The following is an 18,888-nucleotide window of genomic DNA, read 5'->3' as shown; positions in this document are numbered from 1 at the left end:
ATAATTTTGGCTAGGAAGCTCGGTTATTGTTTGACGGCTTCATTAAAGTACTTATGTCTCTCTGTAAACTTATTGTCTATTTCACTCTAAAATTTTCATCCCCTGTTTTCATAGAGCATGCTGAGTTTTCTGAGAAGATAATTCTGGGTTCATGAACTATAATTTATTTTGTTTTGTTCTTTCTATTTTTTTTTTTTTTGGTTAGGCAATGGGGTTAAATGACTTGCCCAGGGTCACTCAGCTAGTATGTGTTATGTGCTTGAGGCCAGATTTGAACTTGGGTCCTCCTGAATCCATGGCCAGTGCTCTATCCACTTGCCCCTGTTCTTTCTAATTTCTGCAGCGCCCCCCCCCCCCCCCCGCTTTCCCCTTTTCCTCCCTGGTAAGGATTTTTTTCACTCCTGGTAGTTTAGAAGTATTTTTTTTCCTTCTCATTGTATGACATGTTTAGGAGTTTCAAATCTTGGCTTCTTTCTTGTTGGGTCCTGTGGCTTTTTTGCTTCACCAATTGTTTTTGCAAATTATGGGAAATTCTATTTAGTAATTTCCTGTCTAGTTTCCTTTTTTCCCCCTCTAAATTCTCTGGAATGTCAGTAATTCTGAGAACACTGTACCATGATCAGTCCTCTAGGTCTGTCATTTCAGTCTGCATTTTCCAATAGTCAAGTCAATGAGCATTTATTAAGCACTTATTATATATCAAGCATTGTGCTAAGCACTGGAGATACAAAGAAAAGAAAAAACATGGTCCTTGCCCTCAAGGAGACCCCATTTTAAGGAGGAAGGCAACATGCAAACACCCATGTACATACAAGAAATATACAGCATAAATGGGAAGTAATCTCAGAGATAAGAAGGAGACAACCAGGAAAAGCCTCTTGCAAAAGGAAGGATTTGTGCTGACTCTTGAAGGAAGTCAGGAAGGAGAGGCAAGGAGGACAGCCAGTGAACAGGTATAAAGTCTAGGGATGGAGCGTCAAGTTCAAAGAACAATGAAAATGTCAGTGCTGCTGGATTGTAGAGCTGGTGGAGGAGGATAAAGAGGAGAAGACTAAAGGTATAGGAAGTTTCCTGGTGGCTAAAGGGTTTAAAAGCCCAAAGGAAGTTTTCATATTTGACCTTGGAGGTAATAGGGCACCACTGGAGTTTACTGACTGGGAAGGTGCCATGTTTAGACCTATACTTTAGGAAGATCACTTTGGCAGCTGAGTGGAGAGAGAATTGAGACAGAGAAACCAACCAACTGGCTATCACTTGTGAGGTGATAAAAGTCTGTATCCCAGTGGTGGCAATGTGAGTGGAGAGAAGGGGAGATATATAAAATCTATACAAATAGAAACAACAAGATGATGAAAGATTGGCCATGTGGAGTGAGTGAAAGTGAGGAACTGAGGATGATGCCAAACTTGGGTGATGGGAGGCTAGTGGTGCCCCTAACATTGGAAGGGAAGTTTGGAAGATGAGACGGTTTAGAGGGAAAGATAACAGATTCTATTTTGGATATCAAGACATCTATGGGACATCAACAGGATGTCCAATGGACAATGATAAGAGACTGGAGGTCAAGAGAGAGATTAGGGCTGGATAAGTAGATCCAAAAAGAGATGATAATTGAACCTGTGGAAGCTTATGAGATCCCCAAGTGAGATAGTATAGAGACAGAAGACAAAAAGGCCCAGGACAGAGCCTTGGGAACACTCAGTGTGCACGACCTAGATGAAAATCCAGCCAAGGAGAATAAGCAGTGGTTAAACAGGTGAGAAGACAACAGAGAAAGAGCAGTGTCACAAAGACCCAGAGAGGAAAGACTATGCAAGAGAAAAGGATGCTTAACAGTGTCAGTTTAACAGTGCTTAACCCAAAGGGTTCTAGAAGGATGAGGACTGAGAAGAATTTATGAATAAACGAGGGAGAGAGAGCATTGAGGGAGGTAAAATGGATAATTTTGATAACATTGAATTTAAAAGGGTTTGCACAAATAAAGTTAATGTAGCCAAGATTAGAAAGAAAGCAGAAAATGGAAGGGAAAATTTTATAGAGAGTGTCTCAGATAAAAGCCTCATGTCTCAAATATATAGAAAACTGTGCCAAATCTGTAAGAATGAGTCATTCTCCAGTTGATAAATGGTCAAAGGATATGAACAGGCAGTTTTTAGAAAAAATCGAAGCTATATCTAGTCATATGGAAAAAATGCTCTAAATCATTATTGGTTAGAGAAATACAAATTAAAAAAAAAACTCTGAGGTACCATCTCACACCTGTTAGATTGGCTAAAATAACAGAGGAGGAAATGACAAATGTTGGAGGGGATGTGGAAAAATCAGGACACTAATATACTGTTGGTGGAACTTTGAACTGATCCAACCATTTTGGAAAATAATTTGGAATTATGCTCAAAGACTTATAAAACTGTATCTATTCCCTCCTTCCCCTCCTTTTTTCAGCAAGCAAGCAGAGTTAAGTGCCTTGTCCAGGGTCACACAGCTGGTAAATGTCAAGCGTCTAAGGTCAGATTTGAACTCCCATCCTTCTGACTCCAGGGCCAGTGTGCTATCTACTGTGCTACCTAGCTGCCCCTTAAAACTGTGTATACCCTTTGACCCAGCAATACCACTATTGTCTTCCCCAAGGTGATTGGGGAAAAAGGAAAAAATCTATATGTTCCAAAATATTTATAGCAGCTCTCTTTGTGGTAGCAAAGAAATGGAAATTGAGGGGATGCCCATCAGTTGGGGAATGACTGAATATGTTGTAGCATATGATTGTGATGGAATACTACTGTGCGGTAAGAAGTGATGAGCAGCTTGATTTTAGAAAAACATGGAAAGACTTGGAAAGAAATCATGAAGAGAGAAATGAGCAGAACTAAGAGAACATTGTATACAGTAACAGCAATATTGTTTGAACAGTAACTGTGAATGACTAAGCTATTCTGAGTAATATGAATATTCAAATCAACTACAAAGGACTTAAGAAGGAAGATGTTACCCACTGCCAGAGAAAGAACTGATATTTGGAAGTATCTATTGTGTCAAATATTGGCCTTCTCTAGTGTAGGTTTGGAAGGGACAAAGAGAGACAGCTTGGAACTCAAAATGTATCAGAAAAAAATAATTGAATATATATATATATATATATATATATATATATATATATATATTAAAGGATGAAGATTGAGAAGAGGTCATTAGATTTGTCAATTGAGGGGAAATAGTTGGCATAAATCAGTGCTTTTTTTAGTCCTTTGAGTCCTAGGTGCTCTATACTCTGTGTATGTGTGTGTGTGTGTGTGTGTGTGTGTGTGTGTGTGACACACATTTATGTTTGCATTCTTTAAATGCAGAAGGAGATAGCTGTGTCAAAATTCACTCAAGGCATTTGAAGTAACTCATAATGCAGTATATGAGTCAGCCACCAGGTGGCACTCTGCTCTAGCTGTAGTGTCCCTTTCTTGGCTAAGGGACTCCATGCCCTTCAATACATTGCAATATGTTCTGTGGCTGTTAGAGGACGATACCCAAACAGTGAGCTGTTCTTCATAGTGACATCCAATCTCTTTTGCCCTTTCGCTTTCTCCTTGTCTGTACTACAGCTTTCTGAGTCTATAGCCTAGGATTACAAATACTGAAAATAATAGATTGCTACAAATCTTCTTGTCCGTGTTCTCAATTCCTGAATAGTTTGCTCTCTCGATTTCTCATCCCTCTGTATCCAGTGTTTGGGACACATGTGGATCACTCAAGTTTTAATATATATGAAATTAAGATGTTTCAAGGGCTGCCCCTCCCATATGTAGCACGGGGGTGTTGTGATGTGTAAATATCTTATTTTTACGTATTTGAAGGGAGGAGGCAGGATAGACATATCTAGCTTCATCTTCCCCCTACTCTTCTCCAAGCAATGATTTAATTCTTGCCAAGAAAGGAAGCAAGAGGTTAGGGCTATCAGAAGCATGATCACTCTGCTCTCCTCAGATTTGGGAGTTATCGGGCTAGAATTATATTTCTCTGCTCCCTTAAGTATTATTAGTCTAGGGGGATGAAAATTTCAGGTTCAGGCTAACTTCTGATTACTAATTTTTTATTGGGGGAAGAAAAATTCCAAGGTTTATATCCAAAGGCTTGACTCCTTTCTCACCAAATACCAGTTCCACAATGAACACACATACAGCAATTAACTAAGAAATCTATTTATCCAAATCAGTAGCGAAACAGAAATCAGAGAAAATATAAATAGGAGAATATATGCCAGGCAATAGAAAGCGAAGGAGCTCTCCTGTTGGGAGTGAGGTAACTCAGCGAGAGAGAGAGAGAGAGAGAGAGAGAGAGAGACTCCTAGATCTCACCCAAGGAGAAGTTCCCTGAAGTCTCTAATGTAGCAAGCTGGGAATATGGACATGATGGAGACTGCCCAATTCCTCTTGTGCTGGCTTCTTCCAAAATCTTCCAGGGTCTTTTCCTTCAGCAGTCTGAAGGACTTTTTTCTCTCGAAGCTAGAAGCCAAAAGTACCACAAATGACCATAAAACCCAAGGAGATTTAAAGATGCTCCCAGACATGAAGAGAGTCCCCCAAAACTAAAGACTTCTCTCTGCCCGTCTGCCCCTCATGAAGGCTCAGAGCATTGATCTCCACCAATAAGGAGAGAATCCCATACTGATGGGCTTTGGAACAGAGTTACAAAGGTAAACATGAAACAGACAAACTCTCCTCCCCACTGAGATGGACAGCCCTATCATGTTCCATCCAGTCAGCTCTAAACTTCTGCCAGCCTTCTGGAGCACATCCTCCTCCTCGCACTGGAACTGAGGCTCCCAACTCCCCGGGGCCCTGGGCTCAATAGGTGAGGTGCCACCTTATCTTCAACAATAGGCAAGATTAGATACCATTCCCAGTGAGGTACAGACCTTGTATGCATTCTGAACCTCCTTTTCTACCCTCTGGAACTCAGATTCTTCCCCAGGGGCCCCCAGCTCTGCTTTCCAACTCTAGTGGAATTACATGTTATCTTCCTATAGGAGAATGTAAACTCCTCGACAGCAGGAATCATCTTGCTTGCCTGTAATTGTATCTCCAACACTTATCACAGTGCCTGGTACATAGAAAGCACTTAATAAATTCCTCCTTCCTTCCTTCTTGCTTTCTTTTTCTTTCTTTCCTTCCCTTCCTTCCTTCTCTCCCTCTCTACCCATTCCTTCTTTCTTTCTTTTCTTTCTTTCCTTCCTACCTTCTTTTCTTTTTTCTTTTCTTTTTTCTTTTCTTTCTTTCTTTCTTTCTTTCTTTCTTTCTTTCTTTCTTTCTTCCTTCCTTCCTTCCTTCCTTCCTTCTTCCTTTTTCTTTCTTTCCTTCTCCTTCTTTCCTTCCTTCTCTCCCTCCCTACCCATTCCTTCTTTCTTTCTTTCCTTCCTTCCTTCTTTTTCTTTCTTTCTTTTGTTCCTTCCTTTCTTCTTTTCTTCCTTCCTTCTTTTCTTTCTTTCTTTCTTTCTTTCTTTCTTTCTTCCTTCTTTCCTTCCTTCCTTCCTTCCTTCCTTCCTTCCTTCCTTCCTTCCTTCCTTCCTTTCTTTCTTTCTTTCTTTCTTTCTTTCTTTCTTTCTTTCTTTCTTTCTTTCTTTCTTTCTTTCTTTCTTTCTTTCTTTCCTATACCTATCCATCCCCCTTCTGCTTCTTTATGCTAGGGAAATTTCCTCCTCAGGGGTAAAGGGGAGTATTGTCTCTCAAGGGGAGGTGGGGCAGTTAAGCTTCTAGGTGCCTGTCTCAGGCTCTGGGCAACAACTGTTTGTGATGCTGGATCTTCTCTTTTTATTGCCGGTTGGCCCCACCTGCTCCTGAGTTGCTGTTTCTCCCTCTTGTCACATATCACTAGTATCTTGACCCTGCCCAGAAAGAGATCAGACCTAAATCAAAGTTACTCTCTTTTCATAGTTGTCTGCTGCAGAAAAGATTAGAAGAACCACCACTTTACAGAGAAAGGGTCTAAGAATCTGCTCCCTAGGTCCCCTTCCTAATCTCTGGGACCTGGGATCCTTCAAAAAGAGGAGTAGAGGAAAATTCCCTTATGGCTACACGTGCAATTCTAGTTTCAATTGTGACAAATATGCCATGAACTAAATGTGTGCATTTTTGTAGTCTATCCTGATTATTTTTTGCATTTCTTAATTTTTACTTAATTTATTTGGCAATTTTAAATTTTCTTCAGCTCTTACTTGATTTTTGGTATTTCTTAGCATTGTCAATTTTTACATAATTTCTATCATCTATCCATTTGAAGACATCTCTCTAGACAGCTTCTGCGGTCTTCATTTTCCATACTGATAGCTGATTCACTCTGATGCTTTTTCATTTTATTGATATTCTTCTTTGCCTTGTTTGTCTTTTATTTTGGTGGGGTTTTTGTTTCTTTTGCATTTTTAAAGACATTTCCCTTTTGTCTAGGGAATGGAGAGTTACAGTGTTGTGGAACCCAGCTTTCTTTCTTACTGTCACCCTGACATCTTGGCTCTTTCTCCAGTGTGATACATAGCTTTGCCATCGGAGAAGAGAGCATGAATGTGAGAAATGCCATAGGCATAGAACTGACAAGATGTGATAACTGAATAGATATAGAGATCAAGGAAGAAGGAAGAGTGCAGGATGACTCTGAAGTTGTAACCCTGGATGAAGTCTGAAGGAGTTCCCCACTTCCCCAATTTTATACTTTATTTTGAAGGCTCAAAGGATAGATAAGTTTATTTACAGGTCAATCCATGGGAAAATACATCTCAAAGCCCATAGAAAACATTAATATCCAACAATGAGCAACCCTCCCCCAAAGACCTACATAGCTCCAATAACTTACTATATGGCCCTGGGTAAGGCTCCATCAAAGGTTTACCCTGGAATCTGATCCTCCATGGTTTTATAGAGTGTCTGCGGAAGGTTATTTTTCATCAAGTTATGCCTCTGGTAATTTTCAGCCAATATCACCACTCATTGCTGTTAGGTTTGGTCCTTTTCAATGGCTTGTGTTGTTAGTTCTATGGCTTGTCTAACCATACCCTGACCCATATAGTTCCAGTCATTAGTTCTTGGCCTGAATGTCTGATTTCTTCAGGGTAGGGAACTCCCTTTGAGTGTATTCTCTTCCACTGCTATAGACTGACAAGTCGAAAGACAGCAGTTGTCTGGAGCACCAAGAATTTAAGTCACACACAGTTGTTATGTCAGAAGCAGGACTTTAATCTATGTCTTTCTTACTGTCAAGCCAGTTCTCTGCCCTCTTCTCCAGGCTATTTCTTTGCATAAACTTTCTATTTCTTTACCTGTGTATGTGTCCCCTAGAATATAAGCTTCTTGTGGGCAGGGACTATTTCTTCCTTCTGTATCTTTAGCACCTTGCCTTGCACATAGTAGGGGCTTATTAAATGTTGGATTTTATTTGGAATCAAACATACCCCTCCAGAGCCCTAGCCCAGTCCATTCATTTAATTCTATCCCACTGCAGCTACCTAATACCATTCCCTTCTTTTTATTTCCATAGTCCAGACTTGGAAATTCATCAGTGTAGGAGATTCCCAACATCTGAAATTTGTCGTCTTCATGAGTTGCCAGGGGCACTGAGTTAAGTAATTTTCCCAGGGTCCCACAGCCAGCATGTGTCAGATATAGTCTTTCTGTCCCTAAGGCTCCACACTCCATGCCTTCTCAGCTCTCAGCTCAGCTGCCTCTCCCCTCTGATCAGAGGGCTGGAGCGGGGGAGCAATAAATTTCTCCCAAAGTCTTCCTTTCTAGAGGGCTGACACTTCCAGTTAACTCTTCATTTTCCATCAGCTGTTCTTGGTTTTAACATCATGTTAGGTCCTCTTGGTGGCCCCCACCTCCTACCCCCCTTCTCAACTTCTTTTTGTGTATTAGCTTCCCCTATTAGATTGTAAGATTCCTGAGGGCAGGAACTGTCTTTTTTTTTCTTATTTGTATCCCCAGTGCTTGGCACAACACCTGGTACATAGTAGGCATTTAATAAATCTTTATTGACTATTATACATCATGCTGCTTCTGGCAGGATACCTATGAAATTAAAACTGCTCCTCACACATTTTTGTCCTTTTGACAGAGACATCCGAGGCTATGCTTTTTATGGTGGGTTTGCCTCTTGGCCATTGTCTCTAAGGAACCACTAGTCTGCTTTCTGCATTTTTCTATGTCATACCTGCTGCTTTCTGGTACCAAGATTGGCAGATCTATGGAGACAGTTTTCTCCTTTCCCCACCCTTTAAGCTCCCTTTTCACTTTCTAGATCAGATATCAGCTTGGGGAGAGGGAGGGAGGTAGGACAGAAGAAGAGGAGGGGGAGTCAGAGACAGTATCTTGGGATAAAAAGAAGGTAGCAGCAGAGGAGAATGAAGGAAATGTTTCATGCCAGTGCAGCGAACCAGACCCTCTCCCCCTATTCTTCTCCCCACCTTACTTCATCTAACACCACCTGGCCCATGTGGACAAATCAGACTTGGGTGATTCAGGCAGAGAGGCAGCAAGTGGGTCCTGGGGCCATTTCAACAGTCAATAGGGGGGAGGTGATGGAGAGTGGGTACTAAGGCCACTGCAGCTATCATTATTGAGTATGCTGGGGTCTGGTATACACTGACAGGTGATGAGGAAGATGGGTAAGGCCTGAGTGTCGTGGAAGATGACAAAAATTCTAGGCTTTCTTGTGGAGTTGACAGCACTGTCATAGCGCTGGATGCCCTGCCCAGTGTCCCTCTGGGGTGGAACCCGAAGCTCTGGACGTCCTAGCCCGTAGTCTCCTGTCAGCACTCGAGCCACGAACACTGCCTTGTGCCCGTTGGCATCTGGGGGTGAGTACCGGTCCTTGATGGAGACCTTAGCCTGTACAGCAAAGTACACCCCCTTCCCGTACAAGGTGGCTGGGGTAGAGAGAGGGGAAAGATGAGACTCCAGCCCCCTGCCCTCACTGTACCCCAGAGTCTTCCCATACCCCCCCCGGCCAGGCCTTTATACAGGTGGCCCCGTCATTACTCCCCAGTCCCTCACCCTTCTCCTTAAATCCTTCACTCTTCCCCATAACACCCCCCATCTGTATCCAAGTCCTACTCCTCACTCTTCAATGCATGCTATCTCACCATGTTCCCCTAAACTTGTCTTGTGGATCCCTTGCATTGTCTCCCTATCTCTTACCATTGCGGCCACAGAAGCTCCTATTGAAGCCTTGGCTGCAGATATCAGGCACAGCTTGCCAAGAGGTCCCATGGTACAGGATTCGCTCGATGGGTTGCTGCAGACATGACTGTTCCAGCTTCTTCTTATGGAGCTCATACTGACTCTGGAGTAGGGGATTAGACACCCGCTCAACCTAAGGGGAAAAGAGGCTGACATTCAGTGGACAATAATTCAACCAGGCCAGAAGCTTAAAGGTTCCCAGGCTGTGACCCCTAACATACTCCAAAGACCCTGAGAATGCTCCTACAACTTCCTGGACTTGATCTGGACCAAAAAGTCAAGAAGCAATTTCCCTTCATTTCCTAGGCTATGACCTAGGTACAAATGCAGTGAGTACCCAGCAGCTACAGTGACTTCTCTATGGCCCTAGAAGGCAGCCCTTGACAATTACTCTGGCCAAGTCACCAGCAGAACTTAGTAATGGAAAGGGGTTGGGACAGGGATTGAAGAGAGGGTAGTTGAAGCATTAGTTTTAGCTCCAAGCTCAGAGCAGGGCAGGGCAGGGCTTCCTGGTGCCAGCTCGGAGCCCAGAAGTGACAGCAGTGTACTTAAACTCAAGAAACTTGGGTTCAAATCCCACCTTCAGCAGTTACCAGCTGTGTCATCATGGACGAGTCATTTAACCTCTTTATGTTTCAGTTTCTCCACTTATAAAATGCAGCCTGTTCCTTCCTTTGAAAACTGCACTCACTGGGGCCCTATAGTTGTTGCAAAGTAACATGTAAATCTGAGTGCACCTGAAATCCTAACACCAGCCTTTGGACCACATCTATACTCAGAGATCATTTCTCTGGGCCCTTATTCAGAAACAGGGAAGCCTCCAGGGGATCATTTCAGTTTGCTGAGGATGATGGCACAAGCCAGGCCAGGCTGGGGGGAAAGGCCTTGAGTCAGGGCGCAGGGAATACAGGCTCAGAAACCATAATGGTAATGTTGGGAGAGGGTCATGAGATTCAGGAGAAACCTTCATAAGGCATCCATATCAGGGTGCCCTTTTGACCTTGGGCAGCTCTTATGGGACCCTTTTCCTCCTTAAAGCCTCCTAGGAGCATGCCATAACCTTTGTGTCCTGCCCCCAACCCTGACCTTAGATTTGGGAAAAGCCCCAATTTTCTCCCTTCAACATCCTAGCTCAAACTGTCTCTGCCATGGGCAGAGGAAGAGATAATGGGCAGGGAGAACGGATAATAATAGTTAAAACAATAATAAATAGCAATTTAAAATTCACAACTTTCTTCACAACAGTGAAAAGATTATCACCCCTATTTTACCAAGAAAGAAATAATAATAGCTAGCATTTATATTATGCTTTAAGGTTTGCAAAGTACTTTACAAATATCATATCATTTGACCTTCACAACTATGATAAGTAGGTACTATTATTATCTCCATTTTACAGATGATGAAACTGAGGCAGACAACAGTTAAGAGACCTTTCCAGGATGACACAGCTAGTAAATATCAGAGGCTAGATTTGAACACAGGTCTTCTTGGTTCCAGACCCAAACTCTATAAACTATATACCATAATTTGTTCAGCCATTCCCCACTTGATGGGCATCCTCTCAATTTCCAATTCTTTGCCATTACAAAGAGCTGCTATAAATATTTTTGTACATATTGGTCCTTTTCTTTTTTTGATTTCTTAGGTATATAGATCTAATAGTGATATACCTGGTTCAGAGGATATGCACAGTTTAAGAGTTTTTTTGGGTGTAGTTACAAGTTATTTTCCAGAATGGTTGGAATAGTTCATGGTCCCAACAACACTGCATTAGTGTACCTATTTCCCACATCCCTCCAGCATTTTCCTTTTCTGCTATCTTAGCCAATCTCATGTGTGTGAGGTGGTACTTCACAGTTGTTTTAATCTGCATTTCTTCATTTATTAGTGATTTAGGGTATTTTGTATGAATATTGATAGCTCTGATTTCTTTAGAGGAAGTTTCTTCATCTGGAAGTTCTCTATACTAATGAAATAACAGATTCAGGCCCTTTCCCTGTCTTTATAGTATCACAAGAAACAATGACTATGAAGAATTTCAAGGATCTTGGAAAGCTGCTGGAATGAACTGGTGCAGCCTGAAGTAAGCAGAACCAGGAGAACAGGAACGATGTGCAATGACTACAGTTATGTAAATGAAAAGAGCACACAAAAGGCATGAGAACCCTGATTAAATGACTGACCTCAGTCCTGGAGAATTGTCAGGACGTATACCTCCCACCTAGCAGTAGAGAGGTAAGGAATTCCAGATGAGAAATGAGGTATATGCCGAAGAAGGTGGCTACCATTTTAAAACCAAACAAAATAGAAGCCCTGCTCTAATTCCCAAACTACAATTTCCAGCCAGCTCCAGGCTCTCCCCATGGTGGTCAAAGGAAAGAGGACCTCTTTTCTGATGTTCCAGCCCTGGGTAGAACTGCTGGGAGCTGGAGAAGGGGATAGTGTTTATAATGGGGGAGAAGTGCTCAGGAGTGCCCAGGGCAGGGTGGGCTGGACTTTAGGCTTACCTTGACGATGCGAATCTTGCTGCGGGAGCTGTCCAAGGTGCTGTAAAAGGCTTGGGCTGTCTCCTGGAATTCCTCACTGCTCTCTTCCAGGCACTCCAGCTCTAAGGGCTGCTGCCCCATCACCTGTGGCACCACTGATGAGATGTGGGGGGAGGAGTAAAGGGGACACAGAGAAAAGACCTTCATCCCTTCCCTCCCTAAGGTCCTGAAATTCAAGTGTTGCTGGGGTTTTTTTTGGGGGGGAGGGAGAAGCACTGGGCATGTGGGCGTGTGACTATGGAAGATGAAGGTAAAGGTAGTGGGGGAAGGGGTTAGTGCCAGCCTTACCTTCTGGTCTGGCAGAGTCTGGGGCCAATGTGTAGCTCTGGCTCAAGGGGACAGTCATCAGTTCTCTGAGGTGATTGGCAGCACAGGAAGGCTGGGGACCATAGCCACTTAAGACAGCACACCTTCCCTGCAGGATAACTGTCACATCATGGTGCCTCCCCAGGCGGGACCAGAACGCAGGGGGTAAATGCTGGTCCACACCCATCACCCTCTCTTCTCGTAGCTGTTCCCTGAGAACAGTCTCCAAAACTTGGCTCAGCTCACTGGGGTCCTGATCACAGGCAACATGCACCATGAGTCTCCCCCTACTGTGACTACTACCACTGCCATCAGGCTCTCTGTCATCCAGCAGAGACATCATCAGCACTTGCTTCAGAGTTCTTGTCTCCCACATCATCAGGCTTTTCTCCTCCAGTGAATGATGCAGGGCCAATTGCAGAGCTGCCTCCTCCTCAAGTGTCTCCTTTGTTCTGCCAGGGGCTGCTACCCCCTCCTCAGACTCATGCAGTTCCCCCTCCTCCATCTCCAAGAGAGGACATTCTTCTTCATCTAGGGTGTCCAGAAACTTCTTGATCTCCTCTGAAGGGCAGGGAGAGGGATAGAGTTAGAGGGGTAAAACATAGGAGAGGGGTAGTTTGAAGCTGGAGAGGGGAGATAGGAACAGTGGTGGAGGGGAGACTGGGTGGTGCCCATACCCATTTGGATAGCTGAAGTGTCTGAAGCAGTGCTGCTAGAGGGTGGGGGGTCATAGGCCCAGTCTTCTGGTGACTCTAGAGGGTTCGTGGGGTCAAGCTGTGGGAATAGGATCAGATAGGGAGAAATGGAGTCAGGACTCTACTCACTCATTGCCCTACTCCTGCAGCCCCTATGTCTCTTGGGAGTAGCAACCTAAGGCCAGAGCTGAGGTTCAAAGATCAGAATGATGGTAGCAAGATCTGAGATTGGGGGTTGTTTCCAAGATCCTGAGATGGGACCAACAGTTAGCTCAGAGGTCAGGGTCAGGGCTTAGGGGGAAGGATGAAGGCAGGTACCTCTACGGGGTCTACATCGAAGGCTGCTACCACCTGTTGTTCTACTGTGAGGATGCAATGGAACTGGGCCTCCAGGTCCTTCAGGAGGCTTTGGCCCTCACTGCCCAGCAGGAAGTGGGCACTGCCTGGGTGTTTCAGAGGCAGCATGTGGCACTCAATGCTGCCCAGAAGACTCTGTAGGAAGTCTTTGGCAGCTTGGCATGACTCCTGTGCCCCATTGATCTGTGGACATAAAGAAAAGTTCAGAGGGAGACTGCTGAGTTGGGGAAAAGGAAAGCTCTTTCCTCAATGAGGTATGTCTGCTATCACAGCTTCTGAGGGTATGCTTGTGAAATCATAAACCTATTCTGGTAGGACTCTGAGAGATATTTCTTATGGATGGTCCAAAGAGAAGAGATATGGGAAAGACCAGGGAAACTAGCTGGAAATAGGAACCTGAACTTGGGAAAATGTGGTCAGTCCCTTGGTTCAGAACCCATCCACAGCCAGTCTTCAATGCCCCCCCCCATTGCTTCTAGTATAAAATAGAAATTGTCTGGCAGAGGCAAACTCTGACTCCCATCTACTTTTCAAAGACTCCTTGTTTCCTTCACAGCACAACTCAAGAGTCACGTCCTGCATGAGGTTTCTCCTAATTCCCTAATTGATAATGCTTTCTACCTCTTAGAATCATTTTGTGTCCCCTTGTAGTTTGCTTCCCCCAATAAGATGAATATAAGCTCCGTGAGGTCAGGGGCTTGGCATTTTTGTCTCTGCATCCCAGTGTCTAGTACAGTGCTTTGCACATAGAGCAATTTATTGAATTAAATGGAATCTCTCCTGTCACTTTTCAACATTCCAGAATAAGAATCGTCATCTAACCTTTCCTTGAAGAACTTCAGTAATGAGGAAATCACTATATCCCCAAAGCAGCCCAACCCATCTGGGGACAGCCCCAGTTGTTAGAATTTCCCTTATATTAACCCCAAATTTTCCCTCTTTTTCAGTGACCTGTGAGCTGGAGGTTCCTCTCAGGTAGGAAACAAGAAGGTAGTGAGTGGATAGACCTTGGAGTGAGGCTTCCAAACATGAAGAGATGAGAACTTTCCATCTAGCAAGGAGATGGAAAGGTGGTTCCTATCTCTGTGGCCACATAGTTATTCCTGGCCTAGATAATTCATTAGTAAATAATAATAATGATAGCAACAGGTTTGTGAAGCAGCTTATATGTTATCTTATTTAAGCCTCTCAATAGCCTTTTAAACAAGCAAATTAATAAATACAAAGGAAATTAAAAGTAATTGGGTGGCACAATATAATCAGGTGAAATCAGGAAAGGGATCTTGAAAGAAGTAGTATTTGAGCTGAGACCTGAAGAGAGCTAGGTGTTCAACAAGAGACGGAAGTGAGGATGGGCATCCCAGGCATGGGGACAGCCAGTCCAAACGTACGGAGGTGGAATGTTTTGTACAACCCCATGAAACTCTATAGTTCAGACCAGATGGAATCACAATCAAGAAATTCAATGAGAAAATATGAGAAATGACTTCTTCAGTCCCTAGAAATGTACTCCAAAAAAGTCAATTAGCAGCCCAGAAGTCATGGGAAAGGAGCCCACCAGCCCCAGCACAAAGTAGCCTCCAAGCATGACCAGTCAGGCATATGTGTAACCGGCAAAACTCTGTGCCTGGAGGTAGCAAGTGCAGAGGACCCCTGAGAAAACCGGAGGATGGAAACTTGGAAATCCCTGGGAATGACCTATGCAGCACAGCTAAAGTGCTCAGGCCCTCAGGCCCAGGGGCTTGGAGATCCCTAATACTTTGTCCTGGGATGCCAGGGAGGGCCCTGGAGGTCCAGCACTCTGAATATCAAAGGTCCAGGGGAGCCTAATCCCAGGGAGAGGAAGTCATTGAAGGAACCCGGAATGAGACCAAGTGAGGATAACCATCCAAGCCAAATGCACAACAGAAGGGTCAAGTTTAGCCCTGGCACAAAGCTACAATCCAAGAAGTAAAGCTGGAGGGATGATGAAATTAAAGAAAACATTGATTGGTATAAAAACGATTGAAAATCTAGAGGTCCCCAAAAAGAGAGTGTAAGTCTGTCACAACTGCAAGCAGAAATTATAAGGGGGAAAAAGTGTATTTTCCCCCAAAGACTACATTAAGTCCCTAGAAAAAAAATGAAGCAAGAAATAAAAATAAAATAAAAATTTCTGTGGAAAGAATTGGACGGAGAATAAGTAGCTGAGAAGAGAAAGTGGTAAACTTTAGCCACGAAATGGACTCCCTGAAAACTAGAGCGGATCAAAAAGCAATCAATAACCCTATGAGATAGCAAGAAATATTATAACAAATAAAAAATGTTTTAAAAAAGTAAAAGATATCTGATACGAAAAAAAGACTGACCTGGAAAACAGATCAAGGAAAGAAATTTTAAGAACCACTGGACTTCCTGAAAACAATGAGTAAAAAAGATAGGAAGATGGGAAGGCCTAGGGGAGGAAAGATGAGTTTGCTTTTGTACATGTTGAATTTCAGATGTGTACAGTGGCAGAGGTGTCAAACTCAAGTGTGACTCCAACCAGATTAAAATGTAATTATGAAATGTTTAACAGAATATTAAAAATACAACACAACATAGATTATGTCAATTTGTGGTCTTCTAAGTCAATATGTGGCCAGCAGGGGTCAGTTTCTATTTAAGGTTCCTACAGGTTGATGTCCAGTTCAAGATATTCAAAAGGCAGCTGAAGATGTGAGACTAGAGGTCAGGAGAGAAGTAGATTAGTAGATCTGAGAATCATCAGCATAGAGATGGTAATTGAATCCATGAGAACTCATGAGAAGGGCATACAAACATGAAGGGAGGGCTGGGAGAACTGAGTATCAGATAAGATGAATCTTACCTATATATGAAACACACAGAAGAGGGTTAAAGGGACCCACAGTTTGGTGGAGAAATACATCCAATTCAACACAGAAACAATCAGGGATGGGGAGGGTGGAAGATTAAGAGAGAAAGTAATACCAAGGAAGGGAATAGCCACATGTAAAACAAATTTCTTTATCTTGAAGGAGGGAGAGTACTTAATGGGGGGGGTTGAAAAGGAGGGAGAAAGAACTCTGATCTAAGGATGTGCTTTAAATTGCCTCCTAGACAACTAGTAAATGGTTGAACATGTTAATGTAATGGAATATTATTGCAGAAGAAATGATGAAAGAGACATTTCAGAGAATTTGGGGTTAAATGAATTGTTGAGAAGTGAAGTGAGTTAAACCAGGAGAACAATTTATAAAAAGATAGCATCATTGTAAAGAAAAACAACTTTGAAAGACATGTCAAGCAGCCTGACCACCTCCAGAGCCCAGGGAGAGAGTGAGTAGACCACAGGTTGCCATAGAGAGTTGGGAAACCCAAGAAGGGAGATAAGAGAGTCAGGGACCATTGGAGATGCTGGAACCTCTTTTTACCTGGTCTATTCTCCTAAAAGATGTCACTGCTCCCTATAGGCTACCACTATGCTCAGAATAGCCCAGACACAGCATCAGGAGGAACTCACCTGAAAGCCAGTGACATCCGGACCATCCAGTGAGCAAAGGGTCACTTCACTAAGGCTGGCAAGAAACTCCTGGTAGTAGAGTTGCAGAAATCGCAAGGCACCTGGCTCCATAGGCAGCAGGATCTCCCCTCCCTCCCCTGGCACCACCTTCTTGGGCACTGTGTCCCCCACTGGCTCTCTTGATCTCTCCCCTGGCACAGTTTCTTCCAGCACTATGCTTCCCAGAGGTTCTACTGCCCCTGCTCTCTCCACAGTCACTGATTCCTCTGGTGTCTCCCTAGATCCTGTTGCCTCCATTTTCTCCAAGGGAACCGTCGCCATAGCGTTCTCCACAGGCAGTGTTATCCCTGGTTTCTTTATAGTCATTGTGGCTTCCAGTCCCTCCATAGGCACTATTTTTCCAAAGGTCTCTGTGGAAATCATCTCTCCCAGAGCTGGTCTATCTCCTTCCTCTGGTTTAGGCTCAGGCTCAGGTTCAGGCTCCAGGACATCATAGTGGGGGACTATGTTTAGCTCTGAATCGCCAAGTTGGTGATTTTGGCTCAACACTCGCTCTGCCACTGAGACGGAGAGAGAGTTCTTCAGGGGCTAGTCCCTCCAGGAATTTCATGCTAACAGAGGCTTAAGGGACACCAGGTCAAATGAGCAGACTGGGAAGGTGGGGTGTTGGGGTTGAGAGAGAAGTTGGGCTCCAGCTAGCATTTGGACCTGCTCTCCCCACGCACAACCGGACCCTGGGGAATCAGGGGCAAGTGAAGAAGAGGTACTTACCCTCCCACTGCTGGAAAGTAACAACAGTTCCCTGGGCCCTAGGTAGTGTCCGCAGCCCCTCCAGGGCACCGCCCCCACTGCGGCGAGGGTTCTCCAGGTAGAGCTGAAGTAGTGTGGGATCTGGGGGCTGATCTCTCCTCACAACCCTTACAGCACGAGCCTGGGGCACCCACGCTAGTGACACCTTTGTGCCTCCCAGTGTTTTCCCACTGGACCGAGTAGCCAGCTCTTCAAACTCTGTCATACGGAAGACAACGGGCTGGTGAACTTTGGAACAATTCTCCTCTTCTCTCCCTTACCAGGCCCCAACTCTCTCCCACCCTAGCAGCCCCCCCCTGCACAACCCTCCCCATATTTCTGGGCGTCTCCCGTGTCAGCTCAGCCCACTCAGAGCCCTCACCTGCTTCCGAGAGAGGCGTGGGTAACTGTACCAGGGCCCGGTCTGGCCGCGGACTGGCGAGGGCTTGACACTCCCCTTCGGTGCTCAAGAGGCTCTCCGCATAGTATTCCAGGAGCTCTGGGGTTGTGCCCGGCCTCAGGCCCAGGAACAACAGACGCTGGGGGGCCCGGGGTGGGGAAGGCACCACACTCACAGCTGTGCCCTGCAGCACGTGACTGGCCTGGGCCAGGACTCGCTGAGCATCTGGAATAAAAGGGAGGGGGAGGTGGGTAGGTCAGGGTTCCTAGCACGGATCTCTCGATTTGTCTCCAGGGTCCTGTATCCTCCTCCCAACACACACGCGCGCGCGCACACACACACACACACACACACACACACACACACACACACCTCGAGTCGTTCTCCATTGCCCTTCCAGCCTCTCCTTACCCTCTGACTTTTGAAAGGTGAGGATCCCGCCACCATCCAGCCGCTGCCAGCCTCTCAGAGGGCCGCCCCCCGAGCGCCGCCGGTTCTGGAAATACAGTATCACTAGCTCGTCACTCACGGCGTGGGGCAGACCCCGCAGCTCCACCTGCACCTCGGACCCCAGCTCAGTCATCCTCCCGGCCTTTCTTCTGTGCACTGGTTCCCGTGCCGCCGTCTGGCGCTCTCCCACCAGACCTAGAAAATTACAGCCACTCCCCCTAACAAAGAAACGAAACCAAAACAGAAAACTTTGGCGAGTACCCGGGGTGGGGCAGAGTTGGATTACTTATCATTTAAGAAGTAGCTGGTGGTGCAGTGGATAGAGCACTGGTCTAGATTCAGGAAGAACTGAGTTAAAATCCTGCTTCAGATACTTACTAGCTGTGTGACCCTGGGTAAGCCATTTAACCTCTGCCTGCCTCAGTTTCCTCATTTGTAAAATGGGGATAATAATAGCACCTCCCTCCCGGGGTTGTTGTGAGGATCAAATAAGATGTTCTTAATAAGCCTAGCATGAAGTAGTGCTATTTAAATTCTAGCTATTATTGGTTTTGTGTATAGATGTGGAACTGGCAAGGACCTCCGGAAGTCATCCAGCTCCACCCCCTCATTTCACAGCTGTAGACAC

The 18,888-nt window shown here is 44.7% G+C and overlaps 1 protein-coding gene across 2 annotated transcripts; it reads right to left on the bottom strand.

Moving 5' to 3' along the window:
- Positions 1-7,986: 7,986 nt before the first annotated feature.
- PARP10 (poly(ADP-ribose) polymerase family member 10) lies at positions 7,987-18,485 on the bottom strand. Of its 2 annotated transcripts, none has more exons than XM_020995249.2 (10): positions 18,222-18,485; positions 17,793-18,035; positions 17,393-17,629; positions 16,622-17,181; positions 13,114-13,302; positions 12,745-12,841; positions 12,050-12,628; positions 11,723-11,856; positions 9,171-9,345; positions 7,987-8,899 (listed from the first exon to the last, which is right to left on the bottom strand). In XM_020995249.2, the coding sequence occupies exons 1-10, from the start codon at positions 18,391-18,393 to the stop codon at positions 8,535-8,537; spliced, it is 2,751 nt and encodes a 916-aa protein (XP_020850908.1). In that variant the 5' UTR covers positions 18,394-18,485; the 3' UTR covers positions 7,987-8,534. The 2 variants fall into 2 exon arrangements, with proteins under 2 accessions (XP_020850908.1, XP_020850907.1); XM_020995248.2 differs by having other exon boundaries at positions 13,081-13,302; positions 18,222-18,481.
- Positions 18,486-18,888: the final 403 nt, after the last annotated feature.

The sequence above is a fragment of the Phascolarctos cinereus genome, unplaced genomic scaffold (genome assembly GCF_003287225.1).
Source record: "Phascolarctos cinereus isolate Bilbo 61053 unplaced genomic scaffold, phaCin_HiC Scaffold_4;HRSCAF=312, whole genome shotgun sequence".
Lineage (NCBI taxonomy): Eukaryota > Metazoa > Chordata > Mammalia > Diprotodontia > Phascolarctidae > Phascolarctos > Phascolarctos cinereus.
Note: the sequence above shows the minus strand (reverse complement) of the source record. Positions and strands in the feature narration are given on the sequence as shown.